The sequence below is a fragment of the Furipterus horrens genome, unplaced genomic scaffold, assembly GCF_987537825.1.
Source record: "Furipterus horrens unplaced genomic scaffold, mFurHor1.1.pri manual_scaffold_5, whole genome shotgun sequence".
NCBI classification, from domain to species: Eukaryota; Metazoa; Chordata; class Mammalia; order Chiroptera; family Furipteridae; genus Furipterus; species Furipterus horrens.
Genome location: NW_028327175.1, coordinates 181623280 through 181648389, shown reverse-complemented (window position 1 = coordinate 181648389; position 25110 = coordinate 181623280). Strand labels below are relative to the sequence as shown.

At 40.2% G+C, this 25110-nt stretch overlaps 1 protein-coding gene across 4 annotated transcripts in view; it reads left to right on the top strand.

The window, feature by feature from the left end:
* ARMH3 (armadillo like helical domain containing 3) overlaps window positions 1-25110 on the top strand; it is a 205219-nt gene that overhangs the window by 160841 nt on the left and 19268 nt on the right. For all 4 annotated transcript variants that reach the window (XM_090278464.1, XM_090278461.1, XM_090278462.1 and 1 more), the window contains one exon: window positions 9336-9414. In XM_090278464.1, coding sequence (XP_090134590.1) covers window positions 9336-9414 — 79 coding nt within the window. The remainder of the gene's footprint in view (window positions 1-9335; window positions 9415-25110) is intronic.

The window sequence follows — 25110 nt, the reverse complement described above, 5'->3', positions numbered from 1 at the left end:
TTTATTTTTGTTTTTTTAGATTCAGTTGTTGATAGTTTTGAGTATGTTGTCATTTTAGTGTTCATAGTTTTGATCTTCTTTTTCTTAAATAAGTCCCTTTGACATTTCATGTAATAATGTCTTAGTGATGATGAATTCCTTTAGCTTTACCTTGTCTGGGATGCACTTTATCTGCCCTTCCATTCTAGATGATAGCTTTGCTGGATAGAGCAATCTAGGTTGTAGGTCCTTGCTTTTCATCACTTTGAATACTTCCTGCCAGCCCCTTCTTGCCTGCAAAGTTTCTTTTGAGAAATCAGCTGATAGTCTTATGGGAACTCCTTTGTAGGTAACATTCTGCTTTTCTCTTGCTGCTTTTAAGATTCTCTTTATCTTTAACCTTTGGCATTTTAACTGTGATGTGTCTTGTTAACTGTGATGTGTCTTGGTGTGGTCCTCTTTGGGTCCAACTTGTTTGAAACTCCCTGTGCTTCCTGGACTTGTATTTCTATTATTTTTAGCCAAATTATGGAAGTTTTCCTTCATTATTTTTCAAATAAGTTTTCAATTCCTTGCTCTTCCTCTTCTCCTTCTGGCACCCCTATGGTTAAGAGGATGGTATGTTTAAAGTTGTCCCAGAGATTCTTAAGCCTATCCTCATTTTTTTTTTTTTTTTTTTTTGAATTCTTGTTTCTTTCTGTTCTGGTTGAATGTTTATTTTTTCCTTTTATTTCAAATCGTTGATTTGAATCCCAGCTTCCTTCCCTTCACGGAAGTTTCTCTGTATATATATTTTTATTTTACTTTGTGTAACTTTCACTTCTTCCTTTATTTTTTTGCTGTACTCTGTGAGTTCTCTGAGCATCTTTATCACCAGTGTTTTGAACACTGCATCTAACAAGTTGGCTCTCTCCTTTTCATTTAGTTATTTTTCTAGGGTTTTGTTCTGTTCTTTCATTTGGACCATATTTCTTTGTCTCCTCAATTTAGCAGCCTCCCTGTGTTTGTTTCTGTGTATTAGGTAGAGCTGCTTTTACTCCCTGTACTCCCTCTCTTAGTAGCATGGCCTATGTAGCAAAAGCACCTGTAATTGCCAGGGCAGGGCCGTCTGCTTCACCACTTTGTGTCTCTGTTTGTGGTGGGGGGCTCGGAGAGTGGGCAATGAGGCTGCGTGGCTTCTTGCGATTTGCCTGGCTCATCTCATTTCCAGTCACTTCAATCACTTCCTGTATGGGATTGGCACCCTTCTAGTTGCTGCTAGTTGTGTATGTTCTAAGACCATGCAGGCCCTTTAAGCGGTGAAAATCCGGCAGTTTTCTTCCATCACCCCAACCTCCACTGGTTTTTACAGCCAGAGGTAATGGGGTTTTATCTTCCCGGTGCTGGAACCCTGGGCTGTGCAGTCTGGCCTGAGGCTGGGATCGCTTGCTACCAGGGTTTCCCTCCCAATTTTTATCCACCACACATGAATGTGGGACCATCCGTTCCACCACCACCACTTGTCTGAGCCACACTACCTCTCCACCCTATCGCCATGATTTCACCCCTCCTACTTGTCTGCCTGTTTTTCACCTTTCTGCCTGAGGATTTTTAAATATTTTTTAAATGTATTAATTTTGGAGAGGAAGAGACAGAGAAACATCAATTTGTTTTTCCACTTATTTATGCATTCTTTGGTTAGTTCTTGTATGTTCCCTGGCAATAATAGAACCCACAACCTTAACATGTCAGGGCAATGCTCTAACTGACTGAGCACCCAGCCAGGGCCTTCCTGAAGGTTTTACATAGTAACTTTCTGAGACAGCTTGCTTCCTTCAAATAGCTCACTCAGAAAATAATCATGTTCTGAGCTCTGAATTGAAACTATTATTTATTTATTGTTTCATAAAAGACCCTTAGATGTCCCACCACACCCCATCTACGGGAGACAGCTGGTATTGTGAGAAATTATAGCTTTGGATATGAGGAATAATCCACATTTTCTCTTAAGCTACATTGCCTACATTGTTATGGTAACATTTCTATGCATTTCTTGGGTAAGTTGGGCATTAACTGTGTGTCTCAGCCATCATCCACCCAACACTAGGGAAAAAGAAAGCTGCTTTGCAGAGTCATGAGTCAGAGAGAATAAGTTAAAAATGGACCAAGAAATCCCCAGCTCAGCCTTACTGTTCCATCTGTCCACTTCATTTTGCTTCAGTTTATGTAAGTGACCCCAGTCTTCAGCAGTCAGAAGTTGACAGTTGCTTGGGGGTGTGGGGGATGGCCCAGATACTTGCCCTTAAAGGTGCTTTGGGTACAGAGTCATCCCTTACTGTGGCTGGCTTTCACAATTTCCCTTGACTCTGTCTTTGTCTTTTTCTTTTCCCTTTTCCCTTTGGGAGAGTGTAACACACTCCTCTACTGTGCTTGTACCCCCCACTCCCAAATACACAAACAAAAACTTAGGCTTACTTTTTAGAAGATATTAGATTACTTTAATAGGAAATGCCAGAAATCTTTTCTGTCTTTAGTGACAACTTTTGTTCCTACTTTGGAGGACAGCTATTTGTGTCTGTGCTGCCTTTTCTCACAGGGTGGGATAAAACAATTTTATTGTTATTTTCATACTTTTGGAGAATAGTTAGAGATCATGCACCTCCTTGCTTGTTGTGACACCAGTAAGAAACCTTAGACTTTCATTTATTTATTCATTCAGTTTTAAAAATAAAATCTCTCAGTTTGCCAGCCATTTTGCTAAAGGCCTGGGAATATATTGGTGAGCAAAATAAATTTGATCATTGCTTTCAAGGAACATTTAGTTCTAATTTGAGGGAAGTTGGAAATTTGATTAGATTATATTCGTTTTCTCCACCAAGTTCTACCTCCAGACTTCTTTCCCTTTCCTCGGACCTTATTTCTTTAAACCCTCTTCATAGTCCTGGATGGATGGCTCTCTCTGAGTAATGTGGGCAGTTCTAGTCATTTCTTAAAAAAAAAAAAAATGGTCAAGGGTGTTAAAAATAAGGAAACCTTCCTTCTCCACCAGTCTACCTCAACATTTGATTCCAAGGAGTTCTTTGTTCAACAGCCAAAAGTTGACATCATTTACCAAATGCAGACCTTTTATTCTAATGATATCATGCATATTACCAAAAGTTGGACTTTTTTATATCCAGGCAGGATTGGTCCTTTCTGCACAAGTGGCTTCCGGGGACAGTCTCACTCACATCTGTTACCTTTTGTGTCACTGCACCACAGAGGCTTCTCCAGCAAGCAGCTCCTTAAACTCTATCTGCTGTGATGTACAAAACAGTCAGTGGCCCAATGAGTTTCTTTTCCTCCTGCCACCAGCATTGCTAACATATACAAGCTCTAGGAAATTATCTTTCCTGGGATCTGTGAATTCTAGTGGAATTGGTTGCTGGGGAAGGCAGCTTTCTCAAGGACTGCTGGCAGCGGAGACCTTAATCTTTCTTAAAAACTTTATTCATATTATAATTCATCCATTTAACATGTACAGTCATTGTTTTAATATATAGTCACAACCCTGGGTTAGGCAATGGTTCTTGGGTAAGACACCAAAAGCACAAAGTGACAAAGAAAAAGTAGATCAAGTTAAAAAAATTTTGTGCTGCAAATGGTACCATCAAGAGAGTGAAAAGAAAACCCACAGAATGGAGAGAATATTTACATATCATATATCTGATAAAGAACCCTAATGAGATATCACTTCACACCCATTAGCATAGCAATAATCAGAAAGACAGTAACAAGTGTTGACAAGGACATGTAGAAATTAGAACTCTCGTACATTGCTGGTGGGATTGTAAAATGGTACAGCTACTTTGGAAAATGATTTGGCAGTTCTCCAAATGTTAATACAAAGAGTTACCATAACACCCAGAAATTCTACTCCTAGGTATATGCCCAAAAGAATGAAAACATTGTCTACACAAAAACTTGTACACTAATGTTCATAATAGCATTATTCATAATAGCCAAAAAATAGAAACAATCCAAATGTCTATGAATGAGTAACTGAAGAATGTATAAACTGAAGAAAGGATAAACAAAATGTGGTATAGCTATAATAGAATATTATTTAGTCATGAAAAGGAATGAAGTACTGATAAATGTTCCAACATGGATGAATCTTGACGATATTAAGTGAAGGAAGCTGCCACATATTTTATGATTCCATGTATAGGAAAGGTACAGAATAGGTATTGGGTTTGCCAAAAAGTTCATTTAGTTTTTTCCATAGATGACTCTAGTAGTGCTTAGTTATCTTTAACTTCATTTGAAACAATTTTATTAGATTGTATTGTGACAGCTGTCATATTAGGATGCATTCAAAAAAAACTTGTCAAAATTGGTGAATTTTTGTGCACCCATTTTAATATTGAAGACGGAAGAAGATATGCAGCATATTTGGCATGTTTTGTTATTATTTAAAGAAAGGTGAAAATGCAACCGGAACGCAAAGAAAAGATCTGTGCGGTGTATGGAGAAGGTGCTGTGATTGATCAAATGTGTGAAAAGTGGTTTGCGAAGTTTCTTGGTACTATTGACATTTTGGCTAAATGATTATTTGCTGGGGGACTCCCTTATGCATTGGAAGATGTTTAGCAGCATCCCTGGGCTCTGTCCACTAGGAGCCAATAGCGGGGGATAGCCAACATACTCAAAATATCCAAATCAATAAAGTTATTGTTGAAAAATGAAAAATATGTCTTTATGGAAAAATACTAAACGATCTTTTTGGCCAACCCAATAAATTATTACATATAGAGAAAGTAGATTAATGGTTGCTTGGGGCTGAGAGGAGGGTTAGAGGGGAAATGAGGATCACTGCTAATGGGTACAGAGTGCCTTTTGGGATATTCTTTCTTTGTCATGTATGGTATTGCCTACACAGCTGTCCTTTCAGACATTTTCTCTGTTTATTGTATGTGTGTGTTTTTTATGGCACAGGCCACTCAAAAACTCCTGCAAAATCTTTCTTTACTAAAATCTGTTTCTCACTTGGTAAAGGCTAAAAAGCCAAGTCTAATCTGTCTGAGAAGCTGGTAACCCATGTTGCTACATTTGTGTTATTTGTGATAGGTACTTTGTAGGATAGGAACCTCAGTATGAGCCTCTTCTAGAAGAGAAGGTAATAACAGTCCACAGGTAAAGGGCACCAAAAAAGGAAGTCACCTGCATAATGAGAAGCCAACTTTATCCTTATCACTACTTTGTAAATGAAGACTGCCTTGGGCTTGTGGTCTGCTTTGCCGAAACTCCAAGGTCCCTGTGGGGAGTAGAACATTCATGTATTAGTTTTCTCAGCTGCCATAACAAAATACCATAGGCTAGGCAGCTTAAAAATAAATTTATTTTCACCATTCTGGAGGCTAGAAGTCTTAGATGAAGGGTTCAGCAGGGTCAGTTTCTGATGTGGACTCTTCCTGACTTAGAGCCAGTCTGCCACCTTTTGGCTGTGTCCTTACAAGGTAGAGAGAGAGAGAGAGAGATCAAGAAATCTCTTTGTTATCTCTTTTTATTAGGACACTAATTCTGTTGGGTCAGTGCCCAACCCTTATGACCTAATTTAACCTTAATTACTTCAATAAAGGCCCTCTCTGCAAATATACTCACATTGGAGATTATGGCTTCAACATATAAATTGGGGGGCTAGGAACAAATAGTTCGTAACAATTCAATATGAACTTAATGGGGATGCCCTGATATAGCCTGCCCTAGCCTTCTGCTCATGCAAGACTCCTCTTTCTGGTCTCTTCAGCTACCTTTTTGAACTTTATTTTGTACCAGGTTAGTCAGGAACAAGGAATTTGGATCCTGCTCGTAGTATTCACCTTCTCTGAACCTGCCCTTTTTTTGTAGGGGCGGGGTTTGGATAGATTGGGTAGGAGGGAATTAAACTCATATTCTGCTCATTCATCTTCTGATATTTAAAAAAAATGCTACTTCTTCCTTGCTGGAACACTCAGATTTTAGACTTCAGCACTGGACATTTGCTATCTGTCAGACTTTGATCAGTAAAAATGAGAGTGCTACTGGTAGAATCTTTCAGGAGAAGCCCCCCCACTGCCCCTGAGTGCAATGTTCAGAAGAAATGTTCAGTAGTTAATTCTTTTGGAGGTGATATCAGTGGGAAGGAAAGCCTTAAAAAAAAAAAGACTCCTCACTCATCCTTAAATCTGGTACCTCATCTTTCTTCTACTGAGAACTAACTAGTCAGATGTAAGTCCCAGTCTAGGGACCTTGTGGAATCATAACTTGGGTGAGCCCTAGTAGTCTCCAAACTTCTTGGGAAAGGAAAAGCTAAGTATTTTAGTCATTGCAAAGGCATGTGTCACACTCAGTGTGGGCTGACTTAACCTGGTTTCAGTGTTTTGTCATCTCTTTGCTTCTTAGAATATATTTCTATTTCAACAGCATGAAGCTCCCAAGCCCTCTCTCAAATTCCTTGCTAAAAAGCCTGAAGGGAGAAAAGCCAGTGTCAGGCTAATTTTCTTACCTCCTAGGCCTAATGCCCTGCACCTGGCATCTCCAGCAAGAAAAGCAAAACAGAAACATATACTCAGTGCCGTTTGTGGGTACTGAGTTAAAAGATTACTAACTGGATTTAGACTATTCTGCAACTCTCAGGTTTCTAAACAGTCCCTCAACTTGTGTGATGGAAGACCTTAATCTCTGCGGAAATCTGGAGCTCTGGGCCGAGAATGTCATAGAGCAGTATGAAGGATGATTTTATCTTTATTCCAAATATATATTCCCACCCCCCCCCCCAAAAAAAGTAGATATAAATTCCCAGAGTGGCAAATCTGTCATACCCTTCGCCAAAAAATATTAGCATATATGCTCTGCAGCATAAAGCATAGGGCTCCTGACCTGTTTCTATCATATTTAATTTATTCATTCATTGAATATTTTGAGCGTCGGCCTGCGAACTAAGTGTCGCTGGTTTGATCTTCCAGTCAGGGCACATCAGAGAAGGAAAACTCTGATTCCAAAAAACCTCCGCTGCCTTGCGGCATACCTCTTCAGGGGAAAGGCTAAGGGAGTAAACCCCGACAGAAAATCCGGAGCCGGAGTCCCTAAGGCGGTTTGATGTTGTAGTCAACACCGGCAACTCCTGCGCGCACCTGAAGCCAAGCTGTATTGACTCCGTCTTTCCCTTGGACCCTTCAGCTGCGAAGAGAGGGGGGGTCTGCTGCATGGGCAACAGCAGACCCTCCATATCACCCTGCCCAGGCTCTGTAGCTTCAGCTTCACTGGAGAGGACACTCCAGCGTCATCGCAAGATGTCGATTCAACACGGGAGGAGACAGATACCGTGTCACTCCCGAGTCGGACTGCACAACCATTCTCGGCGGTGCAGATAGACTCTTAAGAAGCTACACCATCGTCTCTCGAGACGGACGGCTGCCGACGATAAAGCATAGGGCTCCTGACCTGTTTCTATCATATTTAATTTATTCATTCATTGAATATTAATTGAGCACCAACTGTGTGCCAGGCATTATGCTAGGTGTTTGACATTGCTTTATTATATAAATGTTGCAAGAATCCTCTAAGATTTAGTCACTCTTTAAACAAACATTTATTGTACGCCTACAATGTGCTATTCCTAGGTGCTGTGCAAAGTATTATTATTCCCACTTTTTTCTCCTTTGATGAGACATATAGCTTCCTCAAAATCATTCAGAATAATAAGTGGTCAAAATAGGATTCCAACGATGTTTTTTGTGAAGTTTCTGGTTTACATTTTTATTACCTGTATTAGATTAAATGGTTCTCTAATTCTTTATTTTTTAAATAATTTATTTATTGTTTTGTTTATTTATTTTTAGAGAGAGGGGAAAGGAGAAAGGGGGAGAGAAACATCACTGTGTGGTTGCCTCTCACTTGCACCCCCAACTGGGGACCTGACGTGCAACCAAGTCATGTGCCCTGACTGGGAATCGAACCAGCGACACTTGGCTTGCAGGCCGACGCTCAGTCCACTGAGCCACAGCAGCCAGGGTGGTTCTCTAACTCTTTACAATCAGCAAGTTATATTAAAAGAAAACATTGATTTCTATTATGCTATCACACATTTTAATAAACTTTTTATTTTGGAATAATTTTAGAATTACAGGGGGAAAAATGCAAAATAATGTTCCTCGACCCAGTTATCCCCTTCTTACACTAAGAAACTGGCATTGATACATTACTACTAACTGAACTCCATATTTTATGTTTTATTTCACCAGTTTATCCATTAATGTCCTCTTTCTGCGCCAGGATGCAATTCAGGGTTATGGATTTTGGGAAGTACACAAAAGGAGTGAGGTGTCCTTCTCATCAGATTGTATCAGGGGTTACTTGACAGCTACATGACATGACATCAGTAGTGATGTTCACCCTCATCACTTGATTTAAGATGGTCTTCAGGACTTTTCACTGTAAAGTTACCATTTTTCCCTTTTGCTACTCTGTTCTTTGGAAATAAGTTACTAATTTAGCCTACCCTCAGTGGAAATGGGAACTAAACTACACCTCCTAAAGAGGAGAGTATCTGCACATATCATTTGAAATTGTTCTGTTAGAAAAATTTGTCTCTTCTTCCCATTTTTTTAATAATTTTTATATTAGTATGGACTTATACTGAACTCTGATCTGAAACCTGTGTTTTTTCTGCTACACCAGACAAGAAATGACAAGGACCTATACCAAGGCATTGGTTTCAGATACATTTATTTATTTCCAATTTCAGAGATTTTTAAGAGGTAAATTCGATAATACTTGGTGACCTTGAATGTGAGAGAATGAAGGAGAAGGGAGTGTTTGAAAATGACACTCAGATTTTGGTTTCTGTGGCTGGAAATAAAATTTTGACTTGAAATATTAACTAACACGTGTGAAGATTGATTCTAGGCTTTGCTAAAGCTCAGCTTCTTCAGACTGTATTTAGCATACATGTAGATTTTGCTTTACTGAGTGCCCTGCTTTCCCAAGTCAGAGCTGAGCGAACTACTTCTCACTCTGACCGAAACACCAGGGGCCCCCTAGTGGACAGCCTACTGGGTCCTGTTTCCTCTCTAAAGGATGCTTGGTTTTGTTTTTTGTTTGATTGTGAGGTTTTCACTAGTTCATTTGCAAAGCAGAGATGCTTAATTCTATTGCCTCTAATAAATTATTAAACCCTTTGCACTTTAGAATTATCAGTTCTACCCCATTGATCCCATGTTCAATAAGAGGACAGCTACCCTCTGACAGTCACTCTGTGCTCTCATACTCTAAACCAGAGTACGCAATACTTGGTTTTAATTCATTTATCCTTTCCTTACATCTGGTGCTATCTTAATGTTAATTCTTTGTTTCAGAGCCATCATCAACCACTTTAACCCCAAAATTGAATCCTATGCTGCTGTGAACCACATATCTCAACTGTCGGAGGAACAGGTAAGCCACTACTCTCCCCAGAGTGACCCTACTTGGTGGCTAGGATCAAGTAGTTGTCCTCTGTCTGATTGCACAGGGATTCTGTGACTGAGCTTCTAGTGCAGTGGTTCTCAACCTGTGGGTCGTGACCCCTTTGGAGGTCGAACAACCCTTTCACAGGGGTCCCCTAAGACCATCGGAAAACACATATATAATTATATATTGTTTTTGTGATTAATCACTGTGCTTTAGTTATGGTTGGGGTTCACCGCCGGCAGCCGTCCGTCTCGAGAGACGATGGTGTAGCTTCTTAAGAGTCTATCTGCACCGCCGAGAATGGCTGTGCAGTCCGACTCGGGAGTGACACGGTATCTGTCTCCTCCCGTGTTAAATCGACATCTTGCGATGACGCTGGAGTGTCCTCTCCAGTGAAGCTGAAGCTACAGAGCCTGGGCAGGGTGATATGGAGGGTCTGCTGTTGCCCATGCCCGTCCGTCTCGAGAGACGATGGTGTAGCTTCTTAAAAGTCTATCTGCACCGCTGAGAATGGCTGTGCAGTCCGACTCGGGAGTGACACGGTATCTGTCTCCTCCCGTGTTGAATCAACATCTTGCGATGACGCTGGAGTGTCCTCTCCAGTGAAGCTGAAGCTACAGAGCCTGGGCAGGGTGATATGGAGGGTCTGCTGTTGCCCATGCAGCAGACCCCCCCTCTCTTCGCAGCTGAAGGGTCCAAGGGAAAGAACGGAGTCAATACAGCTTGGCTTCAGGTGCGCCGCAGGAGTTGCCGGTGTTGACTACAACATCAAACCGCCTTAGGGACTCCGGCTCCGGATTTTCTGTCGGGGTTTACTCCCTTAGCCTTTCCCCTGAAGAGGTATGCCGCAAGGCAGCGGAGGTTTTTTGGAATCAGAGTTTTCCTTCTCTGATGTGCCCTGACTGGAAGATTGAACCAGCGACACTTAGCTCGCAGGCCGACGCTCAATCCACTGAGCCAAACCAGCCAGGACAAGGGTTCACCACAACATGAGGAACTGTATTAAAGGGTTACCACTGTTCTAGTGGGAGTGGCAAAAGCCAGGCTGCTGGGAGGAATTAGTAAGGGATTTGTTGATAGTACTTTAAATAGTAATGACTTATGCTTTTGTGCCATGCGAGAGGTTTGTTTAATTATATAGAAGATATATAGGTGAAAATTTGGAGAATTCTTATTTTAGAGTGGGTAAGAAGGCATTTCTTTTTAAAATTTTAGGCAGAGAGTCATTTTGATTTTTGAAAGTAATAAATGAAAACTTAGAAATGGATGAAACTGCCAATTAGAAAAACCCAGAGTTCAGCTTAATTTGATGCTTTTTGGCTCATTAAAACATAAGCCCTCATTGGGGCAGATTTTCTTTAGTAATTGAGTTCTGTTTGCCTTGAGAAATTATTTCTAAGCAGGTTTTTATGGACTGAGTTGGAGATGCAGATAGTATTGTGTGTTTGTTTCTCTTGAGTCTGGCCTGATTTCCCCATCTCCCAAAATGCCTGCACTCAGCTCTGTATTATATAAAAGTGCAGATGGGACTTCAGCGCATGGCATGGACCTGAACTTAATGTTTCAGAATGAGACTCTTGAGTCCTATTTTTAAAAGCACAAAGTGAGGCATCCTATTCACACAATCTCCCTTTCTTCCCATTTTCTTTTTTTTTTTTTTAATTCTCACCCAAAGATATGTTTATAGATTTTTTTTTTAAGAGAGAGAGGAAGGGTATGGTGGGGGTTGGGGGAGAAAGAGAAACATCAATGTGAAAGAGAAACATTGACCGGTTGCCTTCCATATGCACCCCAACCGGGGATCAAACTCACAATCTAGGTATGTGCCCTGACCGGGATTGAACCCACAACATTTTGGTGTATGGAACAAATGCTCCAACCATCTGGGCCACCCAGCCAGGGCCTTTCCCACTTTATCCTTAAGGTGGAGGACCAGGGTCTTCATGAGATGAGAGTCCAGGTATATAGGCTACAATCTTAATTTTTAAAAGCCCTAATGTGCTCTGCCCAGCCTTTTTTGCGAGTGCATCGGTATAATCCTTCTATGAGCCTCTTGCTAGCAGGGCCAGCCAGTTAGGAGCAACAGTGTGTTCCAGTGTTCCTAAAAACTATTCAGCTCTGCCAGTGAGGCACCAAGCAAGCCTTTTTCCTGACAGACAAGCTTCTCAGTATTCCCACCAGTAGTTCTTTCCTCAGCCAGATGGATAGGACTCTATTAGTATATCAGTTGTTCCTTTGACATGTTTGTTCTCTTTTGTAAGGCCACCTGTGAAAATCCATCTGCTTTTTTAATCTGCTTTATAAATGGCTTCATTTTCTTTTTTACTATTCCGCCTATGGAGCATTCCTGAGTCCTGTTCTTTGATACCACTGTTCTCTGTGAGGTGCTTCAAGATGCTACTTTTTTCCTGATGGACCAATTCAGATCGATTTTACTATACCATTTTTATACAAAAGGATTCAACATCTTGTATTTTGTTCAGTGAGAAAAAGGGTGACTTTCCTACACAGTGAGCTCTGGTTAGTCTAAATAAAAGCTTTACTTAAAACATTAAAAAAAAAAAGATAGAGAGACACATTTTCCCTGTCAGCCACGTGCAGTATTCATCCCCCAGCAGCTTGGGAAGGTCAGGCTGAAATCTTTCTACAGCAGTAGCAGCCACAGACCAATAATAAAAATTCATTCTGGCTCATGAGGCAATCTGGAAGAGGATGATTAGCAAGCACATGTCCTCCCCTTCCTCCCCCTTCTTTCAAAGTTAAATGAAGTGATGAAAGTGTCTCTCAAAAAGAGTTCACAAACCAGAGATGAGGCAATTTCTATAGAGAGGGAGAGCAGACAGTTCTGTTTTGAGAATGGGGAAGGGATAACAGCTCTCAAAGATTTATTTTGTCAATAAATAATTACAGACCTGCTGTATATAAGGTATGGTGCAGGGTGGTGGGGATTAGTGATGGTTAATCTAAGTGTAGTCCTTGTTCTCATGGAGTATTTGTACACTCATTACCTCTCTTAATGATCCTTTTCACTTGGGGAGTGGGGGAAGGGTGATACTATTCTGGGACCCTTTGCAAATCTGCTCTCAAAATAGTTGTTGCTAACTTTGAAGGGCCCTGCATGACAGCTTAGGGTACACTTGATTTTATTCTCAGCACTATCAGATTAGAAGTATTTGATTGCCTTGTTAATCTCCAACATGTGTTGGAGCACTTCTCTCCCCTCACTTAGGATCATCAATGCTAATATCACTTAATGCTAAGTGTATTCACAGCTTCCCAAAGAGCTGGCTTTGAGATGCAGTAGGGCCCTGTAGTTGTTAGCAGCAAACTAAGTAGAAAGAAAAAATTAGAAATTTAATCCCCAAGTAGATTCTAATAGACTCCTAAAATAAAACCTAAATACCATGAATAGATGTTAACTGAAATCTATAGCACCTAGTGAATAGTGACAAGACAGGGTTCTTTGAGACTTTCTGCCAAGATGGAGGTCTAGACAGACATGCTGCATCTCCCTCCACAACTAAGAAGAAATACAACTACCTCAAAACGAGAAACAACCAGAAGTTCCAGAAAATCGAGCTGCATGGAAGTCCAACAAACAAAGATATAAAGAAGAAATACTCCTCCAGATAGGTAGGAGGGGCGGAGCCGGGGTGGAGAGGATGTGGTGTGGTGACGGCAGCAGCAGCAGCAGGAACAGCAGTGGTTATAGCGGGCCGGCGGAAAGCGCAGTCACATGTTTTAAAAAGTTGAGAGGGACACCTGGGGAGCATTCCCAGCACCAGACCAGACTGCACAGCTCACGGTCCCAGCACCGGGGAAAATCAAGCCTCATTGCTTCTGACTGTGCAAACCAGTGGGGGTAGGAGCAGAGGAAGAAACTGCCGGTCTTTCAGTAGAGTCCGCTTGCTTAAAGAGCCCCCACAGTCCTAGAACGTCTGCAGACCTACCCACTTTGGGAACCACAACCAGGGTAACAGCTAGAGGCACCAGTCCCATACGGAAGTGGGAAAGTGCCTGGAAAAGGGGCGAGTGCTAAACAAGAGGCATTGTTCCCTCTCAGACTCCTCCCCACATACAGCACCACAACGGGGTGAAATAGGTCACTGGTACTGATGAATCCCTTAGGCTCCGCCCCTTACAACATAACAGGTGTGACAGCTCTACCTAAGACACAGAGGCAAACAAACACAGAAGCCTGTCAAGATGAGGAGACAGAGAAGTATGGCCCAAAAGAGGGAACAGATCAAGGTTCCAGAGGGAGAACAAAGCGATGAGGTGATAGCCACCCTAACAGATGAGGAAGTAGCCAACCTAACAGACTCAGAGTTCAGAACAGTGGTGATAAAGATGCTCACAGGCTTGACAGAAATGCTTAAGTACGGCAAATACATAAGGGAAGAAGTGAAGGCTATGCTAAATGAAATGAAGGAAAGTCCACATGAAACCTATGGTGAAGGGAAGGAAACCAGGGTTCAGATCAATGATTTGGAACATAAGAAAAAGAAAAACAGTCAAGTAGTACAGAATAAGGAAACAAGAATTGAAAAAAATGAGGATAGGCCGAGGAACCTCTCGACAACTTTAAACATGCCAACATCCAAATCATAGGGGTGCCAGAAGGAGAAGAGGAAGAGCAAGAAATTGAAAGCTTATGTGAAAAAATAATGAAGGAAAACTCCCCAAATTTGGTGAAGGAAATAGACATACAAGTCCAGGAAGCACAGAGAGTCCCAAAGAAGCTAGACCCAAAGAGGACCACACCAAGAAACATCATAATTAAAATGCCAAAGGTGAGAGATAGAGAATTTTAAAAGCAGCAAGAAAAAATCAGAGACTTAACTACAAAGGGGTGCCTATAAGACTGTCAGCTGATTTCTCAAAAGAAACTTTGCAGACAAGAAGGGACTGGCAAGAAGTATTCAAAGTGTTTAAAAGCAAGGACCTACAACCAAGATCACTGTATCCAGCAAAGCTGTCATTTAGAATGGAAGGGCAGATAAAGTGCATCCCAGGCAAGTTAAAGCTAAAGGAGTTCATCATCACCAAGCCATTATTGTACAAAATGTTAAAGATACTTATTTATGAAAAAGAAAAAGATCAAAACTATGAACATTAAAATGACAACAAATTCACAACTGTCAACAGTTGAATCTAAAAAATAAAAATAAAATCCAACTAAGCAAACCAGAATAGGAACAGAATCATAAGTATGGGGATCATTTGGAGGGTTATCAGCTGGAACAGGGAAGGGGGAGAAATGGGGAAATGGTGCAGGGATTAAGAAGCATAATTGGTAGGAACAAAATAGACAGAGGGAACTTAAGAATAATATAGGAAAAAGTAAAGCCGAAGAACTTATATGCACGACCCATGCACATGAACTAAGGGGGTTGGGATCGATGGAGGCAAAGGGGATACTGGGCAGAGGGGAGCAAAGGGAAAAGAAATTGGGACAACTGTAACTGCATAATCAATAAAACATACTTTTAAAAAAACTTAGGAATAAGTTTAATCAAGGAGGTAAAAGACCTTTACTCAGAAAAGCTACTGAAGAAAGAAACTGAAGAAGATACAAACAAATGGAAGCATATACCGTGCTTATGGAGAGGAAGAATAAGCATCATCAGAATGTCCGTACTACCCAAAGCAATCTATAGATTCAGCACCATTCCTATCACAATACCAATGGCATATTTCACAGAACTAGAACAAATAATCAAAAAATTTATATAAAACCACAAAAGTCTCTGAATAGCCTCAGCAATATTGAGAAAGAAAAACAAAGTTGGAAGTGTCACACTACCTGATATTAAACTATACAAGGCTACATAGTAAACAAATCATGGATGAACCTAAAGGGTATTATGCTAAGTGAAATAAGTCAGTCAGAGAAAGACAAATACCATATGATTTCACTTATATGTGGAATCCAAAGAACAAAACAAACAAACAAACAAAATTGAAATAGACTCATAGATACAGAGAATACTCTGATGGTAGCCACAGGGGAGAGGCATTGAAACACTGGGTAAAAAAGGTTGAAAAGTTGAAGGGATTAAGAAGTACAAATTGGCAGTTACAAAACAGTCATAGGGATGTAAAGTGCAGCATAGGGAATACAGTCAATAATATTGTACTAACTATGTATGGTGCCAACTGGGTACTAGAAATATTGGGGGAAACACTTTGTAAAGTAGATGATTGTCTAACCACTATGCTGTAAAAATTTTGGGACAACTGTAACAACATAATCAATAAAATATACTTCAAAAAAGAGAGAGAGAGAAGGTTCTTCGCTAGATCTGCCTGCCCAGATTGCCATTTTTTCTAGGAAGAGATTTGTTGAGTTTTTGAGTTCTGAAAACCCCCAGACACATTCCATCCTCTGTTTGAAGCTTTAAAGGAGATGCTTGTAAATTCATTATTGCTTATTAAACAAAGTCCATTCTCTCACACAGGTTGTTTTTTTTCAGTTGTCCAGCAGAGGACATTTTTCTGTTACTTCTCGTTGGCTTCATAGAGGGCAAAGCTTTTTAATCAGTTAATACCCTCAACATGACTGAATGGTTTTGTATTTTCTAATGTAATAAATTGCATGCATTTAAAAAAAAAAAAGATTTATTTATTTATTTTCGGAAGGGAAAGGAGAAAGAGGGAGAGAAACATTGAAGTGTGAGAGAAACATCGATCGGATGCCTCTCACATGCCTCCAACCAGGGATCTGGCCCGCAACCCAGGCATGTGCTCTGACTGGGAATCAAACCTGAGACTCTTCGGTTTGCAGGCAATGCCCAACCCACTGAGTCACACCAGCCAGGGCTGCATGCATTTTTATTTTGTATACACAGGTGTCATGTTTTTCTGAGGTTGATTGTGAAACTTGTTCTTTTTGACTCCTTTTTCATGTGTGATAAAATATACGTAAATTTACCATTTTAACTATTTTTAGTGTACAGTGGCATTAAGTACATTCACATTTTGTGCGACCATCTCCAGAACTTTTTCATCTTCCCAAACTGAAATCTTCTATCCATTAAACAACAACTCCCCATTTCTCCTCCCCCCGAACCTCTATTAATCACTGTTGTACTCTCTCTCTATGTACAGTATTTCCTCACTTATCGCGGGTATTATGTTCCAGGCCCCCCTGCAAAGTAGGAACCTTACATTTATTCTACACTCTTAAACCTACATAACTTTAACATCATTCGTATACAGTACCACAAAATCCCGCGATATAGTGAGAAATTGCAATAAATAATTAAATATAATATTTTTTTAAATCCCGCAATACAGTGAGGCTGCGATACGTGAACCGCGATATAGCGAGGGACTTCTGTATTTGACTATTCTAGCTGACTCGTATAAGTGGAATCATACAATATTTGTCTTTTTGTATCTGGTTTATTTCACTTAGTGTAATGTCTTTAAGATTCTACTATGTAGAAGCATGTACCAGAATTTCATTCCTCTTCAAGACTGGATAATATCACATTGTATATACATAGCACATTTTTTTATTGCTATGCTACTACAGTTGTCTCTCCTTTTTCTCCCTTTGCTCAACTCCACCCAGCCCCACCCTCGCCTCTCCCTCAGTCAATCCCCATATTGTTGTCTGTGTCCATGGGTAATGCATAAATGTTTTTTCACTAATCCTTTCACCATCTTTCATCCACTCCTCTGCCCCGACTTCCACCCCCGGCAGCTGTCAGTGTGTGCATTGTATCTGTGCTTCTGTTCCTATTTTATTTCTCAGTTTGTTGTGTTCATTAGTTTCCACATACAAGTAAGGTCATGTAGTATTTGTCTCACTGACTGGCTTATTTTACATAGCATACTATTCCCCAAGTCCATCCATGCTGTCACAAAAGGTAAGTTTTTTTCTTTTTTACTGCTGCATAATACCGCATTGTGTAATGTACCACAGCCTTTTTATCTCCTTGTCTACTGATGGGCACGTAGGCTGTTTCCAGATATTGGTTATTGTAAGCAACGCTGCTATGAACATAGGGGTGCATATATTTTTTTGTATTGGTGTTTCAGGATTCTTAGGATATATTCCTACGTGAGATATCTGAGATTTTACTGCCTGTGTTTTCTTCTAGCATTTTTATAGTTTCATGACTTACATTTAAGTCTTTTATCCATTTTGAGTTTATTCTTGTGTATGGTGTAAGCTGGTGGTCTGGTTCATTTTTTCTCATGTACCAGTACAGTTTTCCCAACACCATTTAGCTCCTTTTTCTCCCCAGTATGGCTTGTTGGTAAGCACCTGTCCCTAGCTGGAGAATCACTTGATATGCTTCTCCCCCCACCAGTGGCCTGCACCCTGACAACCTATGTTGCATAAATAAATCCCAATGATTTTTTTGTCTATATTAAATAAATGTAGATGGAAAGTATTTAAGAGAAACTCTTGATCCCAGGCTATGTCTTAGGTTTGGATGCTTTGAGCACATCTCATCTTGAGGAAGTAAGTCTCCCTTCATAGAACTATGCTGGAATAAAAGAGCTCCTTTCTATCCTGGCCCACCCTAAACTCATACATACTCCTCCCTCTCCTTTATTCTTAGTTTTCTTTAGATCTTATTAGAAATGGGTCCACACTCAAGAGGTCTGTCATCTGACATCTTGTGGAATAATACTAGCTCATAGTTTCTTAACCTAAGGTCCAAGAATCGGCTTTAGCCCTGGCAGGTGTGGCTCAGGGTATTGAGTGTCAGCCTGTGAACACACACGTTGCTGGTTCGATTCCCAGTTGGGGCACATGCCTGGGTTGCGGAACAGGTCCACGGTTGGGGTTGTGTGAGAGGAAACCATTGATGTATCTCTCGCACATTGATGTTTCTCTCCCTCTCTTTCTCCCTTCCTCCCATTCTCTCTAAAAATAAATAAAGTCCTTATTTTAATAGAATAGGCTTTAGAGAATTATTATCCACTCTGAAATAGTGTGTAAAATTATGGATAGGTCCTTAGTTTTCTTGATGAGGGTCTATCTTATAAAAAATTCTCAACCAGTCTTTGATACTTCAAGCTGCCTTGAATAATATCTCACACTTCCGTTTCCCCTAAAGTGTTTAGACCTTTGAAAAAATCCATGGAGGATCTGGAGCTCCTTTTAGGCTATTCACTATTTGTTTTGGTTTACAGATGCTACGACATATTGATTTATATCAGCTCTAATTTTCTTACAGGCAAGAGGGCGCTTCATAGCAGAACTTTACAGAAGATTCTCTAGAGCCCTGAATATCTGAAGTGCATAGTGGCAATTTAGGATTTAAGTCAAAATCTTCTCTGAGCACCTGATTCCTTAAGCTTTTAGTCACATCCATGACCAGTTTTGTTCCTTTGAAATATTCCATTGGAAAGCAAGTAAATGATTGGCCCACTCTTGCTTTCTTCAGCCTTCATTCAGGATCGGTAGTTTAGCTTTTAGTGCCTGCTGTGTGCTTCAGATTGTGTGAGGCATTTGAGGGATACAGAAGTATGATAAAGGGCCTTTATTCTCAAAGGATGGAATAAACCCAAGAGATGGCTTCAGGCAATTTATTATCAATAGCCAAGCAGTCCTAGCAGTGGGATCTGTGAGTTCCTCTTAAAGAAAGATCTCTGTAGGTTGTGGTGGTCTGGAAAGAGGAAAGAAGACTTGAGTTGGGACTTGAAAAAGAAGGGATAGGTGGAGAAGAGTCTCAGAGTTTCTGTAAGTCTTGTCCTCAGATCACAAGGTACCTAGAGACTGGATGACTTAGAAATACAATTCAGTCACTTAAATTATCACAGCTTCCATAATCCCTAATGCACTAACTCTCATCTCTGTCATAATTGCACTGCACTAGATTCAATTCATTAGCATTCATCATGGGCCTAGTGTAAGCCAGCCTCAATGCTAGACATGTGATAAGACCTAATAGGCAAACCTATCTTTTTTTTTTTTAATTTTTGTAAAACACACATAACAATTTATCATCTTAACTATTTTTAAGTGTACAAGTATAGTGTTGTAAGTTTATGTCTAGAACTTCTCATCTCACAAAACTAATACTCTATTCATTGAACACCCACCCCACCCCTGCCTTTGGCAAACACCAGTGTACTTTCTGTTTCTAAGAGTGAGCAGATCTGCCTTGAAACTGGTGTTCCCTTGAAGCAAGTAGCCTGCTAAAAATTTCTCTACATACACACTTAGGAAATTTCTGGGATGATCAGAAGGTGGCCTGCTGGCACCCCCATATGTCAAGGACCATAGGACACTGTACCCAGATTGCTAAATTTTCTATGTTAGGAATTTTTATGGAGTTTCACCTCTATTATTTCTGTAAGTCTCCACTCTTACTAAAGCTTTGGATTTTGGATTCAGAGGAGGCCTGTGTAATATTGTATATTACAAGAGGTATCTTCAAAAATATTATAACAAAGCAGAATATCATTCATTTGGGGAGTAGGTTAAATTAGGAAAACAAACAAAAATGCTTCACATCTCAATGAGTGAAGTTTGCATTGGAAGCTCAGTATTCCATTTGTTCGTAGTCTTTCTCCTGATCCTAAGACAGGAGCCACTACAAATAACTACTGTGTTTACAAATCCTAATGAAACCTAGCTTTATCTTCCCATGGAGAAGTGGGATAGAATAAGACGAGATTCCTAGTTTGTGGGCAAACATTGTTAGGGGCCCTGGATGATACCCATTGCTTGGGAACATGTAGGAGAAAACCCAGAAAAGTCTCGGAAAAATATCCTAAGAGCTTCAAGGCTTATGAAAATGTAGCTTGATACTTCAGCTTTAGAATTGTTGGCCCTTCAGTGCTGGTAAATGTTTAACAACTGGTAGAGGAGGTGAATGGTGGGATTTGTAGAGTCGTGTGTGAATGCTCCCACCATGGCTAATGATGTGAAGCCAAGTGGCTCTCACAATGCATGAAAATTAAATACTCAGCTCTCGCAGGCCAGGCATGCCCGAGCCAGCTCCAGCACACCACTGGGGGCTGAGGACGACTGCGAGAAGGGGCTGTAAAGCTGTGAGTTAGGGCCTTCTGAGCAGGAGGTGAGTATGGTTCACTCCCCCATGGCAGCCACCTATGTAAAGTGCTCCCCCAAGCACTTGAGGCCCCTATGCAGCCCACTCTGATAGCCCCTGTGATGTTTTTTCATCCTAGAACAGGGCCTTCCTTAACTGCCATGCAAGACAGCCTTGGCAGAGACATATGCTGGAGAGCTGGATTTCAGACTCCCATGGTAGCCATAGCTCAGTTTCCTGTACTTGGCATTATATTTTTCTGCAATAGCCTATAGTTTCACACTGCTTTCTCTGTAACCCTGAGTGATGGTTGCTGTGGGAACTCTTACTGGGTGCGAGCATGTGACCGACGGGTTGGCTGTCTGACCCTGCCTTCCTTGTTGATTTTGTTTAGGTTCTGGCATTTCAGTTGACCTGTTTGACAGAAAAAAAAGTTTGATGTGAGTTGTTTGTTCACTGGATTCACTAAAGCAAGGAAGACACAGAGTCAGAGCCAGAGGAATTCTCATTTTCCTACGAGCCGGTTAACCTCAGAAATCAACTGCATGTTATATAGGGCATCTTGAGAAGGTACACATAGAGCTGATTATGTACTGCTTAGGATGGCCACTCTCTTACTTGGACCAGGAAGTAAGCCACACTACCAGAAATAGGGAAGAAAGTATCCTGAATTAAAAAAAAAAACACGAATAGATAAAAAGAAAGGAATAACTAGTAGTTATGGAGCCTAGGCAGTTTTATTAGCTTATTGACTTAATTTTTAACATCAACTATTTGAGGTAGGTGCCGTTAGCCTCATTTTATGGATAAGGATACTAAAGAGACTAAATGTTTGTCCAAGTTTACACAGCTATTAGTGTTAAAGCCATAATGTGTACCTATGTTTGTTTAAAATGGAAGTCTGAACTTTTTCCATTTCATCAGGCTGAGGCATGTTTGACAACCTGAGTTTGTCAGTTATCCTGAAGGAAGAGGCTAGCCAGGGAGAGGAAGGTAGATGGGGAGAGGAAGGGAGAGGAGAACAGGGCTCATTCCTGGGGGAGGTCCTGGTTTGGTAAGGGCCCATTCAGTTGAGGAAAAGAAGTACTGAACAGGGACCTGGAGAGTTTGCCTCCCAGTTAGGTAGAAATGTCTAAGTAGAGGCTCCTGGCACAGTGTGATAACTTTATAAGTGAGGGAAGAGTCTCTTTATTCTAAGCATGTCAGGAAGGTCACTAATAAGAAATAAAACCTTTCCACATACCAAAGGAACATGGACATCTTTTTAAATTTTAAATTTATTAATTTTAATAGATAACATATTTAGGTGAGTCCAAATCTAAAAGGTTGCACACTGAATTTTAATTGTTTATTTTATTTTTTGTTAATAATTTACCTCTTTTTAAAAAGATTTTATTTATTTATTTAGAGAGAGGGGAAGGGGAAAGAAAGAGAGGGAGAGAAACATCAATGTGTGCTTGTCTCTTCGCACCCCCAACTGGGGACCTCGCCCACAACCCAGACATATGCCCTGACTGGAAATCAAACCTTGACCCCTTGGTTTGCAGGCCGATTGTCAATCCACTGAACCACACTAGCCAGGGCTTAATTTTTTTTTTAAAGACAACTATTTTTTCTAGAAAAATCAAAATCAAAACAACAAAAAGTACTGAGTTATCACCTAATATCTATTTATACTCTATTGTAAAATATGAATAATGTAGGGCTCACACCAGCCCTTGCCTTCCTCCATATTCCCCCATTTATAATTTCACTTCTTTCTAGGGGTTGTTTTTATAACAGTAAGTAATTTAATACTTTTGGCTTTGGCCGGGTAGCTCAGTTGGTTAGAGCATCATCCCCTTATGCCAAGGTTGAGGGGTTTAGTCCCTGATCAGGGCACATACAAGAATCAACCAGTGAATGCATGAATAAATGAAACAACAAATCTCTCCCTTCCCCCCACCTCCCCTTCCCTTCCTCTCTAAAAGTTAATAATTAAAATTAAAATAATTTAATACTTTTATTTACATACATTCCTGTTCCCACTTTAATTTGGGACACTCTCTTCTACTCTAAGGGGTTCTAGTTTCCCACCCAAACCTGACTCAACCTCAATTAGTTTTATTCTTTCTTGGATTCTGTTTTTTTCTAACTTCTTGGATATATTTTTACTTTTTATTGGAGTATAACTGACCTAATATAAATGTTTTCTACAAATAATACATAATTGGTAGGCTCTTATTTTTGTCAACATATTTTTAAAAATTTGTATTTTTCCCACATAAATTATTCAAATGAGTATACAATTTTAGATTTAATTAAAAACTTACTCTCAACACTTTGATGCATTACTCTACCCTTACATCCAATGATGATGTCATTTTGAGTCTTGCTTTTATTTTTATTTTTTTAATTGAATTTATAGAGGTGACACTGGTTAATAAAACTATATAGGTCTTAGGTGTACAATTCTATAATTCATCATCTGTATATTGTGTTCACCACCTAAGACAAGTGTCCTTCCATCACTATTTATCTCTCCTTTACCCTCCTCTACCTCCCCCAAACCCTTTATTCCTCTTGTAATCACCATACTGTTGTCTGTGTCTATGAGTTTTTTTTTCTTTGCTTCATCTCTTCACCTTTTTCACCCAACCCCCTTCCCCTCTGACAGTTGTCAGTCTTTTCTGTGTATCTATGAATCTATTTCTAGTTTGTTAGTTTATTTTGTTTATTAGTTTCCACATATAAGTGAAATCATATGGTATTTGTCTTTCTCTGACTGGCTTATTTCACTTAGCATAATACTCTCCAGGTCCATCCATGCTATCAAAAAGGTAAGATTTCCTTCTTTTTTATTGCTGAGTAGTATTCCATTATGTAACTATATCATAGCTTTTTTATCCACTGATCTACTGATGGGCATTTGGGCTGCTTCCAAATCTTGGCTATTATAAATAACACTGCAGTGAACACAGGGGTGCTTATTATATTCTTTCAAATTACTCTTTTGGGTTTCTTTGGCTATATTCCCAGAAGTGGAATTGCTGGGTCACAGGGCAGTTCCATTTTAAATTATTTGCGGTATGATAACTCTATCATACTGTTTCTATGGTGGCTCCACCAGTCTGCATTCCCACCAACAGTGCAATAGGGTTCCCCTTTCTCCATGTCCTCGTAGCCCTTGTTGTTTGTTGATTTATTCATGATAGCCATTCTGACATGGGTGAGGTGATATCTTATTGTCGTTTTAATTTGCATTTCTGATGATTAGTGGTGTTGAGCATCTTTTCATATGTCTATTACCATCTATATGTCCTCTTTGGAGAAAGTGTCTATTCAGGTCCTTTGCCCATTTCTTTATTTCTTTAATTTAGAGAGAGGGGGAGGGAGGGAGGAGAGGGACAGAAACATTGATGTGAGAGAGAAACATTGATTGGCTGCCTCCTGTACGCACTCCAACTGGAGACTGAACCTGCAACCCAGGCATGTGCCCTGAGTGGGAATTGAACTGGCAACCTTTCATTTTGTGGATGACGCCCACCACCTGAGCCACACCAGCCAGGGCTGTCCGTTTCTCAATTGGATTGTTTGCTTTTTTTGGTTTTGAGTTTTATAAGTTCCTTATAAATTTTGGATAGTAAGCTCTTATTAGATGTATCAGTGAATATGTTCTCCCATTCAGTGGCTTGTCTTTTCATTTTGTTGGTAGTTTCCTTTGCTGTGCAAAACCTGTTTCATTTGATGTAGTTCCATTTGTTTAATTTTATTTTGTTTCCCTTGTCCGAAGTGATATATCAGAAAAGCCATTGCTGTGAGAACCATCTTAAAATTTTACTGCCTATATTTTCTTCTAAGATTTTTATGGTTTTGAGTCTAACATTTAAGTCTTTGACTCATTTTGAGTTTATTCTTCTGTATGGTGTAAGAAGGTGGTCTAGTTTCTTTTTTTTCTTTTCTTTTCTTTTTTTTTTTTTGCATATATCTGTCCAATTTTCCCAATAGCATTTAATGAACAGACTGTCTTTACCACATTGTATGTTTTTGCCTCTTTTGTCAAATGTTAATTAATTGATTATAAAGATATGAGTTTATTTCTGGGTTTTCTGTTCTGTTTTATTAATCTGTATGTCTGTTTTTATGCCAGTACCAAGCTCTTTTGACTACTGTGGCCTTGTAGTATAGTTTGATATCAGGTAGCATGATTCCTCCTATTTTGTTCTTCTTTCTCAAGATTGCTGAGGCTGTTCAGGGTCTTTTGTGGTTTCCTATAAATTTTTGGAATATTTATTCTAGTTCTGTGCAGTACACCATTGGTATCTTGATATGAAGGATGGGGCTAGTGGATCTCCTGTGAGGGGAGGTGCTGGTCAGGCTTCAGGGAAGGTGGTACGTGTGCTCCCCACCCTGAGCCAGTCATTTTTTTCACTATTTTGTCCTGACTGCGGCAGGACAGAGCCACTAGGAGCTGGGCAGGTGGGGCCTCCGGAGCCCAGAGGTGCGTTTGCCAGAAGCCCAAAGGAGGTTCTCTCGTATCTCGTGTGGTGGAAGCACCAGTCAGGTTCACTGGAAAGTGAGGGGAATGGCCCCCACCCCGAAGCCAGACAGCTCAGTCACTGACACCCACTGAGTCTCTACACCGTGGCCAAGGCAGCTGACTCCTCGGCAGGGCCTAAGT